The 13,041-nt window shown below is 36.5% G+C and overlaps 1 protein-coding gene and 1 long non-coding RNA gene across 2 annotated transcripts; both read left to right on the forward strand.

The window, feature by feature from the left end:
- Positions 1 to 2,068: 2,068 nt before the first annotated feature.
- Positions 2,069 to 4,802, forward strand: LOC135937230 (uncharacterized). Its single transcript, XR_010574481.1, has 2 exons — positions 2,069 to 2,173; positions 2,949 to 4,802. It is a non-coding gene; the product is annotated as an uncharacterized LOC135937230 (long non-coding RNA).
- Positions 4,803 to 5,645: 843 nt separating this feature from the next.
- Positions 5,646 to 11,441, forward strand: AGBE (1,4-alpha-glucan-branching enzyme). The gene is made up of 14 exons (XM_065479020.1): positions 5,646 to 5,804; positions 5,867 to 5,996; positions 6,181 to 6,350; positions 7,586 to 7,701; positions 7,759 to 7,887; positions 8,221 to 8,365; positions 8,424 to 8,514; positions 8,578 to 8,787; positions 9,251 to 9,494; positions 9,839 to 10,048; positions 10,104 to 10,275; positions 10,334 to 10,518; positions 10,606 to 10,854; positions 11,082 to 11,441. The coding sequence occupies exons 2-14, from the start codon at positions 5,884 to 5,886 to the stop codon at positions 11,124 to 11,126; spliced, it is 2,079 nt and encodes a 692-aa protein (XP_065335092.1). The 5' UTR covers positions 5,646 to 5,804; positions 5,867 to 5,883; the 3' UTR covers positions 11,127 to 11,441.
- The last annotated feature ends 1,600 nt before the right edge of the window (positions 11,442 to 13,041 follow it).

Raw genomic sequence — 13,041 nt, forward strand, 5'->3', positions numbered from 1 at the left:
AAAAACATTTTTTCACGACTCTACGGCGATTCGGTTTTCAGAACATCAAAAGAGAGAATATTTAATTAAGAATGCACGGGTCTGAAATCGAAGTGGAAGTGCCTAAAAAGAAAATTTTTAAAGAAAATCTACGCTTGCGCCATCCGTTGGCGGCTTCGAATACTTAGGATTAATATGTACTGCTCAATTAGTGATTACTATTGTTGGCCATCATGGCCCATCTGCAAATCCAAATGATCCCAAGATGATTTGTAATTGTAATTATATGAATTGTATTAAATAATTGTATAAATTACTCGCCTGTTTGAATAATTTACGTGTTGATTTCGTCAATTGCCAATTTATCAATACAACGTTAAAATTTCGCCAATTTTGTGTACATATGCCAATCGTTCTAATAAATTATTAATTTATATTAACTTAACTGTGCATTTTCTGTAAAGCTGAACTATATATTTGAAGCAACGTTTTGAAATTGAGTGTTAAATTACGTTAGTAACGTATCTCTTTGTATCAGTAATTAAAAAAAATGTTTAAACTGAAAGCAAATATCACACTGCAATTATTGAACACTATTTATTTTTCCTTCTCTTACTTTTTTAACTAGATCTCAGATATCAAAATAGTCTGATTTTATGAAGTCCCAATGCTGACATGAAACCTTTAAGTTTATCGTGGAGGATTTAATTGTTTCGTGTTTTTTTTATCAATTTTGAAGCAAGCTGATTTCGACAAGCGTTGGGAGGGCTTTGATTATTTTAAATAGTTTGGAACGATTATTCTAACTTATCCAATGAATTTTGTTTTCGAAACACCCTTGAGAGAAAACAAAAAATATTTCGAATAATTGTTGCTAATTTTTTTTATTTAATTTTGGTTTAAATTATTATTATTATTTATTCTCAAACTCTGTCATAAATACATTAATTTTACATCACGACAAGTCCAATACAAATGGAAATCACGTGAGAAAGGGCGGCAAGTGACTATGACCCTGGCCTGGAGGACATCACAAAAAATCACACATTACAATCTTGCAACCACATACGCCTTGCACATGGAAGGAAACTGTGCCGCAGAGCTGTCCTTCAATGTGGTTGGTATATTCTACTCTTTCAGGACGCGAAAATCTAACACATTTTCGGCGAGGATGCAGCGGGTCTTCGCACACGTCTCATTGTCGCAGTGTGATTCGAGCCATCGCGCCGTAAGTCCGTCACTCCTGCGAGGCACTTTTTAAAAAACAGGAGGACGGTGTACACGAGCTGAACCGGCACTTAGAGCAGATTTTAGTGGTCCGGCGGTGGTATGTGTTTATACAGCAACGAAAAGCAGAAAATGAGGGGAAATAATAAAAAAACATGATACAATATAACGTTTTAGAGTAATGAAAATATTTACTATAAGCTAATGTTTAATTTAAATGCTATCTTGATTTTTTTCAAAAGAACCGTAGAAATTTGGTTATATATTTAAAAAAAATAAAAATTAATCATGATAAGGACAATGGAAAGAAAAAAAGAAATAAAAGAGTTGGAATTAATGGGGGGGGGGGGAAGCAAAATATAGGTAGTCACCCAGCCGTAGGCAAAACTGGTCAATTAAGAGTTCTTTATATTATGTGCAATAAACCGCATGAAACTGGTAAAAAAACGCCAAAAACAACTGCAATGCAAGTTTGGGAAAATCCCTGGAAGATTCCCAACGCTAATACAGATGCCGAACATCAAAGGTTTTATAGGAAACCTCGACTACAAAATAACAATTTTTGCATTGCTACAATTCCCAATAAAAGAAAATGCAAAAAACCGGTAAGAATCGGGAAACAAAAGTTGGGAATGGGAACTCCCGGGAAAAAAACTTATCTAGATCACCGAGAAATTTAAATTGGCCCCTTGCTATTGAATTTGGTAGGAGGAAAAGCCTTGCGGAGGTGGGAATCCCAAGGAGACAATTTTGTTATCGGAGAACGCATTATTCCATACCAAAAACCGAGATAAACCAAGTTTCTGTTTTGCTTGTTTGACAGAGAAAACCGCAGATTCTCCAGTTTCCAGCGGTCATCCTGCTCAAACCATGATATTTAAGGCAGGCGCTTGAATCTAGACTTTTATTCGTTCTACAATCTTGCGACTCGCCTAACTTCTATATAAGATCTCTGTTGAAAAGAAAGGTTGGTTTTACAGACTTTGACTCTACATTTGTTATTTAAGCAGTGCATTTAAATATTTTACAAGACCAAAGATATTTTTAATTTTCTAGTTTTGCTACCGGTGAATCTTAACGATGTCCTTTATTTATTCAAATTGAATAATGTCGTAATAATATTCCTCGTAGCTTGACGTCTTTCATTTTTACATAAATAAATTTGAATTTACTCACACTTTTCATGAGGAAAACATACTCACGCAATGCAAACAAAAGTAAAGAAATTATACATTTTCTGGACATATTATCAAGCTGGAATCAAGTTAAATTTTTAAAGTGTCTGCTTCAACGCCAGCACTTATTTTTACTTTATTTTGCCAAGGTGACAATTAAAGGTCTGTCCGCATGAGAATGCCATTTGTAGCAATAATTGCGAATAAAATAATTATTTATAAACATTTTCAAATTAGTTATTAATTAGGATGAGTTGTTAATCGCATTACTTTTTGAATTACATGAATTCAAAAAAGGGTTTGTCCTTGGCCAGTTTTTTTCGAAGAAATAAAAAAACTGTAAGAAATGTCCGTGTTTTCCACATAGGAAGTAATTTCTGTGATTTTTGCTCGTGATCTTGGAAAATTGCTGAATATACCAAGCAATTTGTTTTAGTAAGGATGAAAAAATAATTTATTTTTTGAATTATTAAAAAAAATCATTCACTGGCCACAGTCTTCTTGTCGATTTTTGGCCCTTTACCCAAACCCTGCGCGTCTAACCTTTATTTTTCTTCTGCTCGACAGCATTTTCTGTCGATATGACTCGGCTCTGCCTCCTTGTCTTCTCCGTTGGCCTGTATGCGGCCTCTTTCACTTGCACTGAAGCCGCTACTGCACGCCCTCAAAAAGGGACTGATGAAAAATCCAGCCGTGGAGAACCGCTGAACGGGATTAGTAATGACGTCCTTGCCAAATTGAACTCGGATCAGGACTTGGAAAGGTTTTGGCAGAATGTCTCTAGCAGTGAATTAGATTTAGAACCAGGTCTAAAAAATTTCGCTGAATTCGCTAAAAATGTTTTGAAGTCCTATCCTGCTCTACTGAAGAGATTGAAAAATATAGCTAAAATATTGAGCTCGGACCCTTTCTTCGTGAAGGCGGTGGAAATTTTTATCAAGGAAGAGGAATCAACCAGCCCGCCCAAATCGCAAACTGATCTAGAATTATTTCTAGAAAAAGAATTGCGCTCAAATCCAGCCTTAGCACGAAAATTGAAGGATATTATAAGCAAAGCGATGGAAACTGATCGTGATTTGGAACAGGTGCTGAAGAATCCCGCGTTTAAAGGGTTACGCGAAAACTTTAGTATGCAGAAATGGAAAAAAATTTTGGACGACGCAATTCAATCCAATCCTACCGAGGCAATGAAACTTTATAAATTTGTAGAAAATTCGCTGCTTTCTGTACAATCCGTGGTCATCGTGTATGCCGCCTTTGGTAAAGATCTCTAGACAAACGGAGTTTACCAGCCGACCATCTTTCATTGGTGCAATGATGGCACAATATTGTTACAAGATCTTTTCACATATTTTTAACATAGACATACACCTAAGGCCGATTTAATCCTGAAATATTTTGGCTCCGAAAAATAGAATACCTTTTGTACCCCTCCAAACAAGCTTTGTTAAATGTATTTTCTGTTTGAAAAATCCCTGTCTTTTAGATAAGAGTTCAGTTCCAACAGTTTTTGGCCCCATTTCAAATGCCTAAAATCTAAATTCTTTACAAATGTGTTTACGATTTTTTTTTAATTGGCATTCTTTAAAAAAATACTCAAAATTTTGGAAAAATTATTATTGTATCTTCTTGCTCTTCTATTTAACTGCGTGCAGAGCGTACATCCACGGATGAGAATTTTTCCTTAGGCAGTAAATAAAAATTATTAAAAAAATTACCGTGATTTATTTTTTTACGGCAAATCGTGAAAAAAATTAAATCCTTTGTTAACACTGTCTTTACATAATTTTTCACGCGGGATAAATAGTCCAATTTATACCTTTTTTTCGTAATAGTTTAATCAATGATTTATCAAACGCAATATGCGTGTCACACAATCCTAAAATTTATCATTTTTTACATATTCTTAATGGTTTTAAACGCAATTAAGTTTGTAACAATTCCTTGCTAACTAAAAAGAGCGCCTTTTGCCAAAATGTACCGAGATTGAAACGCGAGAGCCGGCAGAGCAGCAAGACAGGCGAATTCAATTTTGCGCTGCTTTTGTATATGCGCACAATAGAAGGCGTACGCGCGTCACATCTGCTTTTAGAAGAACAGGAGGACAAGAAAAGCATATGAGCTACTTCATATTCGTACAAACGAAACAAGCCGTTTTTCTTGTCTTTTCAACGCAAGCCCGTGCGGAGTTTTGAATGTGTAAATTTTGAATGCGCGCGGTGGCGAGACTTAAAGAAGCGTTTTGCACGCTTCTTTGATGCTCACGAAATGCGATATCATCTAGCTTTGGTTTGGCATAAATATCTTGTTTCGCATCCACTTTGTAATTTAATTTAATTTTGCTCTTCGCCAGTTTAAATTTTACTGTGTTTAAAAAATTGTCATGTACCTTTCGGAACAATAAATTTCATTATATTGGCAGTTTGTTGGTTTTTATTTTGTGTATAAATAAGGAACAAAATTAATAATGAAATAAGAAAATTTGACCTTTTAAAATTTGTTAGCTCAATACCAGAGTGATTCTTTCTGATAATCACCCGGTGTTAAATTTAGAGGGTAGTTTCGCTTTACCAAGTAACTATTCTAGAAATCTAGATCCTTCTAATAATAACTTGTCTACACGTTCAGAACTATCGATTTGTGTTTCAGAAAACTATTAATATACAATATAATAAATTCCAGTTTTGACTTTTGATTCGTAAGAAATCAAAAAGGATTTTTTTTAAATTTAAGATACAGCAATTTTTAAGCATTTAAGTTCTTTAGTACGTTTCTTGCGGCTTATTTTTTATTGATGATTTTAATTTTGGCAAAATCATCGAAAATCACCACTGAAAGAGCCAACAAAAGTAATTTATTTTTATCCTAATTAATGATTGCTCTCAGTTATTTGGTATGTATTAATTTGTTAACAAAAAATCATCTCGTTTTGCTGGTTATTTTATTTAAATATCGTTTTGCCAGATAATTTATCTTGTTATTGTCCTCAGGTTAAATCATGTTCCGTTAACGACGTTGTCTTTATATCATTAAATTCATTCAAAAAACGATTTAATCTCAGAGTTTACATAATAGGCTATCAAAACGCCGGGGTCTATTTTTATCAATCGCAGTGAGAAGAGCGAAAGGAGCAAAAACATTGCACGTGAGGGTCTCGTGAACTATTAATATTTCGGCTTTTGCGTCGTCAATGTCAAGGCCGGTCGCTGATTGGCCAAGAGCGCGTGTGCACGTGCACAGGCGGCCACGCCCCCTTCCTTGCCGCACCACGCACGTAGCGCTCGCACCCCAACAACACCAACAGCACAAGCAGAGGACACTGACAGCAGGCCCAGAAAGCGGATTTGCGGATTGAAAAGTGCGATTTGGGCGGAACGAGTCCAGTTTGGCGAAAGGAAGCGACGTTCTCGGGTTTCAGGACAGGTGCGTGTTTAATTTCGAGATTACATAAGCGGCGTGGCGACACGATTTCGAGTCATTTGCAGAGCGAGAGTCGGCCGAGATGGGTGGCAAGTACTCGTCCCTCAATCCCATGGAGGTCGACGTGCCTGACATCAAGCAACTGCTCGACAGGGACGGCTACCTCAAGCCCTACGAGGCCGAAATAAGACGCAGGTGACCGAGCGTGTTGCTCTCATCAGTTCGCCGAGTGCGAATTGGCTCCGCGCGGCGACAAAGGCGTTTGAAGGTCAGCCCGAGGTCGATCCGGTTTTTGAATGAAAAGTGTCGTGTCTTTCGACTTCGGCTGCACCTACTCGCCCCCTGCTGTCACAGAATTGAGACGAGTCCCCTGTTTCAGGTATGCCGTCTTCAAGGACTACGTGGACAAGGTGTCCGAGCAGGAGGGCGGCATCGCCAAGTTCACGCAGGGTTACGAGTACTTCGGCATGCATTTCAACCCTGACAACTCGGTCACCTGCCGCGAGTGGGCTCCTGGAGCTGTCAACCTCTACCTGGCGGGAGACTTCAGTGAGAAAATTTTGCTTTTTAACTGAAAAGGTGGATATTACACCAGGGTTTGCTCTTTAGTCTCTCTGTCTTTTGGTAATTCGGTTTTGGAAAATATTCAAAATCAATAGAAATTGCAATCATTTGAGGCGTTCTTAAAGGGTTAAGATATTTTTCAGTTGGATTTTTAGTTGTGGAAAGTCATAATTAAAGCTCAACTCCTAGTGGAAATGTTAAAACCAGAGGAAAAATCAGGGTTGCAACAAATTTTACTAATTTCTTGTGCGAGATATGTATTTTTTCTCATTATTCCCATGTGAAAATCTAAAATTTGCGTTCAGAGCGGTCAAAATTTCCTCTACTGTGCAGATTTTTTTCTCCAAAAACTTCTCAGGCAATTTACAAGTCGAGGAAATGAGCCAATAATTAGAAAAATATTGAAAACTGGTGCACACATTTCCTGCAAAAATCTGGAACAAATTAAAAAAGAAAACTATTTTAGCCACTGCATTGCTTTTTTTGTGTGTTTAAAATGCGGGTTTTTTGCAACCCTTGGTAAAATTGACAATAATTTAAGTAAATCATTGAAATATGCTTCCATAAGAAATAGATTTTAAAAGACAATATTATCGTTGCAAAATTCTCGTTAAAACCACTTGGCAGTTATTTTGAATTCTTTGTTGTACCATATTTTGCATCTGAATTCAGGAATTTTTTTTATCTATTTTTTGCTTCCTTTCCCTTCTTTTGTTTCTCCATGAGCTGGTGTTCACATTTTTTCTGGCTAGTAGGTCTTAATTTAACTTACATAAACGTTCGAATATTATTTTTAGCTTGTATCAATTCAAAGTGGAATAAATTCTTGCAATCTGAAATTAGAAGTAGTACTGCTTCCTTTGTTGTGTTTTAATATGTTTTTATGGCTGCAAAATTCGTTTAAAATAGCCTCTAAATCTAAATAAAAAAAATTTAAAAAAATAAAAAAAAATCCCCAGGGTTTTCAGCTTGATGAAAAATTAAATTTTTATTTTAATGATTTGGATCATTCTTGTTAAAAAATGTTATTTTTTAATCAGAATTCAGCCAAAAAATCTTTTAAAATTAGAAAAAGATCGATAGCAGATCAAATTTTACACGTTTACTAATTTATTTAATTTATTTCTTCATTGAACTGTTCAAATCAATGATGGTACAAACAATAATTGAATTTCTCTTATTTTTTTCAAATATTTCAAAATTTAAACTCCCATTTTCAGACAACTGGAACCGGACGAGCCACCAGTTCCACAAGCTGCCCTTCGGCAAGTATGAAATTATCATTCCGCCCAACGAGGACGGAAGCTGCGCTTTGAAGCACCTGTCTGAAGTCAAGGTTTGTCTCCATTTTTCCCCTTTATGCAGAAAAAAATTTTAAATTTTCATTTCACAGGTCATTGTGCAAAAGCCAAACGGAGAGTTGCTCGACCGACTGTCTCCATGGGCTGTGTACGTGACTCAACCGCCCAAACACGAATCTCTTACGTACAAACAGAGAGTCTGGCATCCCCCTGCTGAACAGGTAATTTTATTTTTATTTGTATTTAAAATAAATTATTTAATTTTTTTATTTTTATTTAATAATGATTATATTAACTGTATTTTACAATGTTAAATAAATTCTAACGCCAAAAAATATAGAAATTAAAGACCTGGTCTCACACCAACCATAAATCAATTTGAAAAATCTACATTTATTAAACGAGATACAAATGCTTTTTTCATTCTTCCTACAAGTTGTACACAAATCAAAAGATTATTTCTAACAACTATGCTTAATTTTAAGCCATAATTTCTATAAATTTTAAAATAAGTAACAATCACGTCTAAATCAGCAATTTTTTATGTTGAGCAGAAGTACAGTTTCCGGCATCCAAAGCCAAAGAGGCCGGAGAGCATGAGAATTTACGAGTGCCACGTAGGAATCGCAACTCAGGAACACAAAGTCGGCACCTACAACGAGTTTGCTCAAAATATCATTCCAAGAATAAAAAAACAAGGTATATAATTAACATACCCTACCAATCATTCCGCAATTTAATTAATTTTGTGACCAAGGCTACAACACAATCCAGCTCATGGCAATCATGGAACACGCTTACTACGCTAGTTTTGGTTACCAAGTCACCAGCTTCTACGCCGCCTCAAGGTATTTGATTAATTAATTAATTAATTTAAATGACTGTTAATTATTATTATTTATATATTTCAGCCGGTATGGCACACCGGAGGAGCTAAAGTTCCTGATTGACACCGCGCACGAGCACGGTATTTACGTGCTGCTTGACGTCGTCCACTCGCACGCGTCTAAAAACACTTTGGACGGTCTGAACAACTTTGACGGCACCAACAGCTGCTTCTTCCACGAGGGACCAAGAGGAGAACACACCCTCTGGGACAGCAGACTCTTCAACTATTCAGAGTATGAAAATTTTTGTTAACTGGCCCAAATGTATGTATTTATCTGTCACTTCTGACGAACCTCACAAAGGAAAATTAGTTTATTGGTGAAATTACAGTAGGATTATTTTAAGATCAAAAGAATTTACATAAAATCTCCAAATTTTTCTTTGTCATTTTAAGCGTATATTTCTAAAAAATTAAATTTTATCTTGGTATTTCAATTTTTGATCTACAAAAATTTGGAATAATTAGAAAACCCATCAACATCATTTAAATTAAATTATTTTTAGGTTTAAATCATATATTAAAATCATTATTGAAATTTAATCTTTAAATTGATTGTAACTTTTTATTTGAAAAGGTCAGTGATGGAAAAATCACAAATTCAATTCTAAACATGAATTCTGGAATTTTGCAATTACCTTGATAAGTTTTTATTGCTTCTTTAGATATACTATAAAAATTATTTTTTCAATTTCTAGATACGAAGTTCTGCGATTTTTGCTTTCAAACCTTCGCTGGTACACAGACGAGTACGGCTTTGACGGATTCCGGTTCGACGGAGTGACTTCAATGCTGTACCACAGCCACGGGATGGGCGAAGGCTTCAGCGGCAACTATGACGAGTACTTCGGCTTGAACACTGACACGGAAGCCGTCGTCTACCTGATGCTTGCCAACTACATGCTGCACGACCTCTACCCTGAAATCACCACAATCGCAGAGGTGAATATTTATTTATTTTAATTGAATCTTGGTTAAGTTCCCACAAAAAAAAATTAAATTCAAAATTTAAGGCTTGTTTCCTATGGTTTATTTATTTTCAGTGTTTTTTCTGCCCAAAAAACCAGCTGGAAAAAACCGCCAGATTTGTTTTTTTTCTGATTTCAACCCTGAAAAATTCAAATTTCGCTCCTATAAAGTCAGAGATCTTGGAAAGCTACTCTGAAAGTTACATTTTTTGCTCTTATTAATTACCAAATCCCTATTTTGGTTATCCATCATGATAATTTTTACTCTTTTACATTCCTGCAAATTTTGAATTAAATTTCTGCCTTGTGTTTGCATAGGACGTGTCTGGAATGCCAGCTATGTGCAGGCCTGTGTCAGAGGGAGGAATCGGCTTCGACTACCGCCTCGCCATGGCCATCCCTGACAAATGGATCAAACTGCTTAAGGAGGTCAGCGACGAACACTGGGAGGTGGGCCATATTGTCCACACCCTCTCGAACCGCAGGTGGATGGAGAAGACGGTGGCCTACGCTGAATCTCACGATCAGGTAAACAAAAATCAAATCATTTAATTGAACAAATTAAACTATTTACCTGTCTCAGGCGCTGGTCGGAGACAAAACGATCGCGTTCTGGCTGATGGACAAAGAGATGTACACACATATGTCCGTTCTGTCCGAGGGCAGTCCCATCATCGACCGCGGCCTCGCTCTGCACAAAATGATCAGATTGATTACGCACGCACTCGGTGGAGAGGCCTACCTCAATTTCATGGGTAAGAGTTTGACCCAGAATAATTAAAAAATCTTAAATTATTTTAAATAAATTCATAGGCAACGAGTTTGGTCATCCGGAATGGCTCGACTTTCCTCGGGAGGGCAACAATGACTCTTTCCACTACGCCAGGCGCCAGTGGAATTTGGTAGATGACGCCAATCTCAAGTACAAATACCTCAACTTCTTCGATGAGGATATGAACAAAACCGAAGAGCATTTCGGATGGCTCCACAAGGACCCGGTAGGTTTCTATTTATAAATTAAAAAAAAAAAAATCAAGACAGCACTATTGATTAAAACTAAATCAAGATTATGTGGAAATTTGCAGGGCTACGTGAGCTGGAAGCACGAGGCCGACAAGGTGATCGCCTTCGAGCGGGCTGAGCTACTGTTCGTGTTCAACTTCCACCCGGAGAAGAGCTTCACCAACTACCGGCTCGGCGTTGACCTGCCGGGCGAATACCGCGTCGTCCTCTGCTCGGACGACGAGCGCTACGGAGGTTTCAAGAGGGTGGACACCACCATCTTGCACTCTACCTTCAACGAAGGACACGCTAACCGGAGATACTCTCTACAGGTAATTAAATTATATATTCATTGAGTAACGTTGACTTAAAACAACCATTATCATTGAAATAAATTTTTCATTGTTAAAAAACCTATTTAAAAAGGAATGAAAATCAAGCTTTGAATTTAGTAAAATTTATTTAAAAAATGATTTACATTCATCACTTGGAAGTCTTGCATTTAATTTTTAATTATTTGTGTAAGATTAAATTTAATTGAATTGAATTTTTATTCCAGGCGTACTTGCCGAGTCGCACGGCCATTGTCTTCGCCAGGAGGTAGACTAACGAGAGAAGCTTACCATTAGCTCTAGTGGTGGCCACTTTAAAAGCATATAGTATTTAGGTGTTGGAACAGCTTGTTCAGTTAATGTATCATAAATTATGTGCCAGCTTTATATAAAAGCAGTCGTTTGTCTCTGTGACAGTCGTTAGACGTGCCATATTTTTTTAAAATTTTGGTTTTGCAACCACCTGCAAATTTTATACACCGTTATTTTTTAAATACCAAAGTTTAGAAAACTGTATACACCTCCCATGTGATTTGAGAACTGAATTATCTGCGTCATTGAACTAATAAAAGGTGTTCAGAGAGGAATATCCGGATTTTTATTTTAAATAAAATGATCTGTTATATTTTTGCTATTTTTATTTTCAATCAGGCCTGCGAAATTTTAAAACTTATTAAATAAATGTGTTTATACGTATTTACGCTCATTTTTTCATTAATAAATTTTATGTTTTTAAGTGGAAATAATTTTTAATCACTTTTAACTTGATTTAAGCCGAAGAGAAAAAATAAATTATCGACGAAGAGGCTAAAATACTCAAGACTTAATTTACTAATTAATTATTATACATATGTGGTAATATTTTAGAGTTAAAATTTTGTCCTCCTGAATTTATTTTGCCAAGCAGGCCGGCGTACGTACGCGTGTATGCGTTTCTGCTTTTTAAGACACCACTGGGTAGCTGCTGCTATGAATTTATATCACATAAATTGCAGCCGGCTATTTTGGTTTTCTCGGTTATGCATCCCGCTGGACCATTTAGCGCGGCAGGTTGCATAACGGGCGACGCGGCAGGCGCACAGCATCCTCGCACTTGTTTTTATTAAAACACCCTGGAGTAAATATTCTCTGCAAAGTTCCGCACGCCGGAGACAAATAATTAAAGTGGATGATTTTTATTTATATCGTTTGCGTATTTCTTTTTATACTTGCTACAGTGGAAATTTCTGTTTTTAACTGGTGAATTTTTATATTCTGGTTCATGGATCTGGGATTAAATTAAATTGGAAATTGGAAAATGATGCATAAATCCACTAGGCTCACAAGGAAACAGGAAACGAAAAAGATTGTTATTTATTCTAGTTCGTGGGAAATTTAGAACGATATACAAACCACTTGAAGTTCAATGGTCAGAAAATAATTTTAATATCTTGTAGGAATGTTCGAAATGAAAGGCAAATGAAAATAATTAAATATAAAACGGAGGGGTTTCAAAATTAATATTCTTTGCTTTTTGGAATTTGACCTTGATAAACAAGAAAACATGCTCCACCAAAAAAAGGGAAGGGGATAAGCGAAAAAAATATTTTAGCCTCCACTTTGGCAGGTGGGAAGGCACCACGAAGGGCCGATACAAACCTTGTTTACACGGCACAGCTCTAACATATCGCATTTCCCTAAATAAACAGCACACCCTCACGTCGTCTATCGTAATCGGCGTGTCTAGAGCATAAATATTGGAAGCAGCTCGCGGCGGAGGCTAATTTTAAATTTTAATACGAGCGCCCCGCTACTTCAAAGGACGAATAAAATTGAAGTAGAACAAGACCCGAGTAAAAGCGGCGGCAGTAGTGGCGCGGTTTCCAGCGCAAAGAATATTCACGTATATACAGGCAAAATCTCATTATTTTCTCCGGCTGCTCAAATTCTTGCACAATGCTGTGATCAAAGGGAAACTCGTGTAAATGGCTTTTCGAACTTTTCTCTCCCTCGTTCTCTGTAGCCGATTAAAAGTGCAAATGGCGCAAACGCCTCCACTAGTGCAGTGCGGAGATAAATAATTGTGCAATGGGAAAAGGCTTTTATTACTCTGCAACAAAGCAAATTAAGTTCTCGAGAGAAAATTGGAGTTGTATATTAGATGTTAAGTTGTTTTTTAAGCTGAGAGATGAACGAATTTATCACTTT

This window comes from Cloeon dipterum, chromosome 2, assembly GCF_949628265.1.
Source record: "Cloeon dipterum chromosome 2, ieCloDipt1.1, whole genome shotgun sequence".
Taxonomy (NCBI): domain Eukaryota; kingdom Metazoa; phylum Arthropoda; class Insecta; order Ephemeroptera; family Baetidae; genus Cloeon; species Cloeon dipterum.

Excerpts from the sequence above, each read along its gene's own strand:
- AGBE (XM_065479020.1), top strand. The coding sequence starts at position 5,884 with ATGGGTGGCAAGTACTCGTCCCTCAATCCCATGGAGGTCGACGTGCCT. Across the intron at positions 10,276-10,333 it reads GGCCTACCTCAATTTCATGG|GCAACGAGTTTGGTCATCCG; the intron begins GTAAGAGTTTGA and ends ATAAATTCATAG. Across the intron at positions 10,519-10,605 it reads GATGGCTCCACAAGGACCCG|GGCTACGTGAGCTGGAAGCA; the intron begins GTAGGTTTCTAT and ends GGAAATTTGCAG.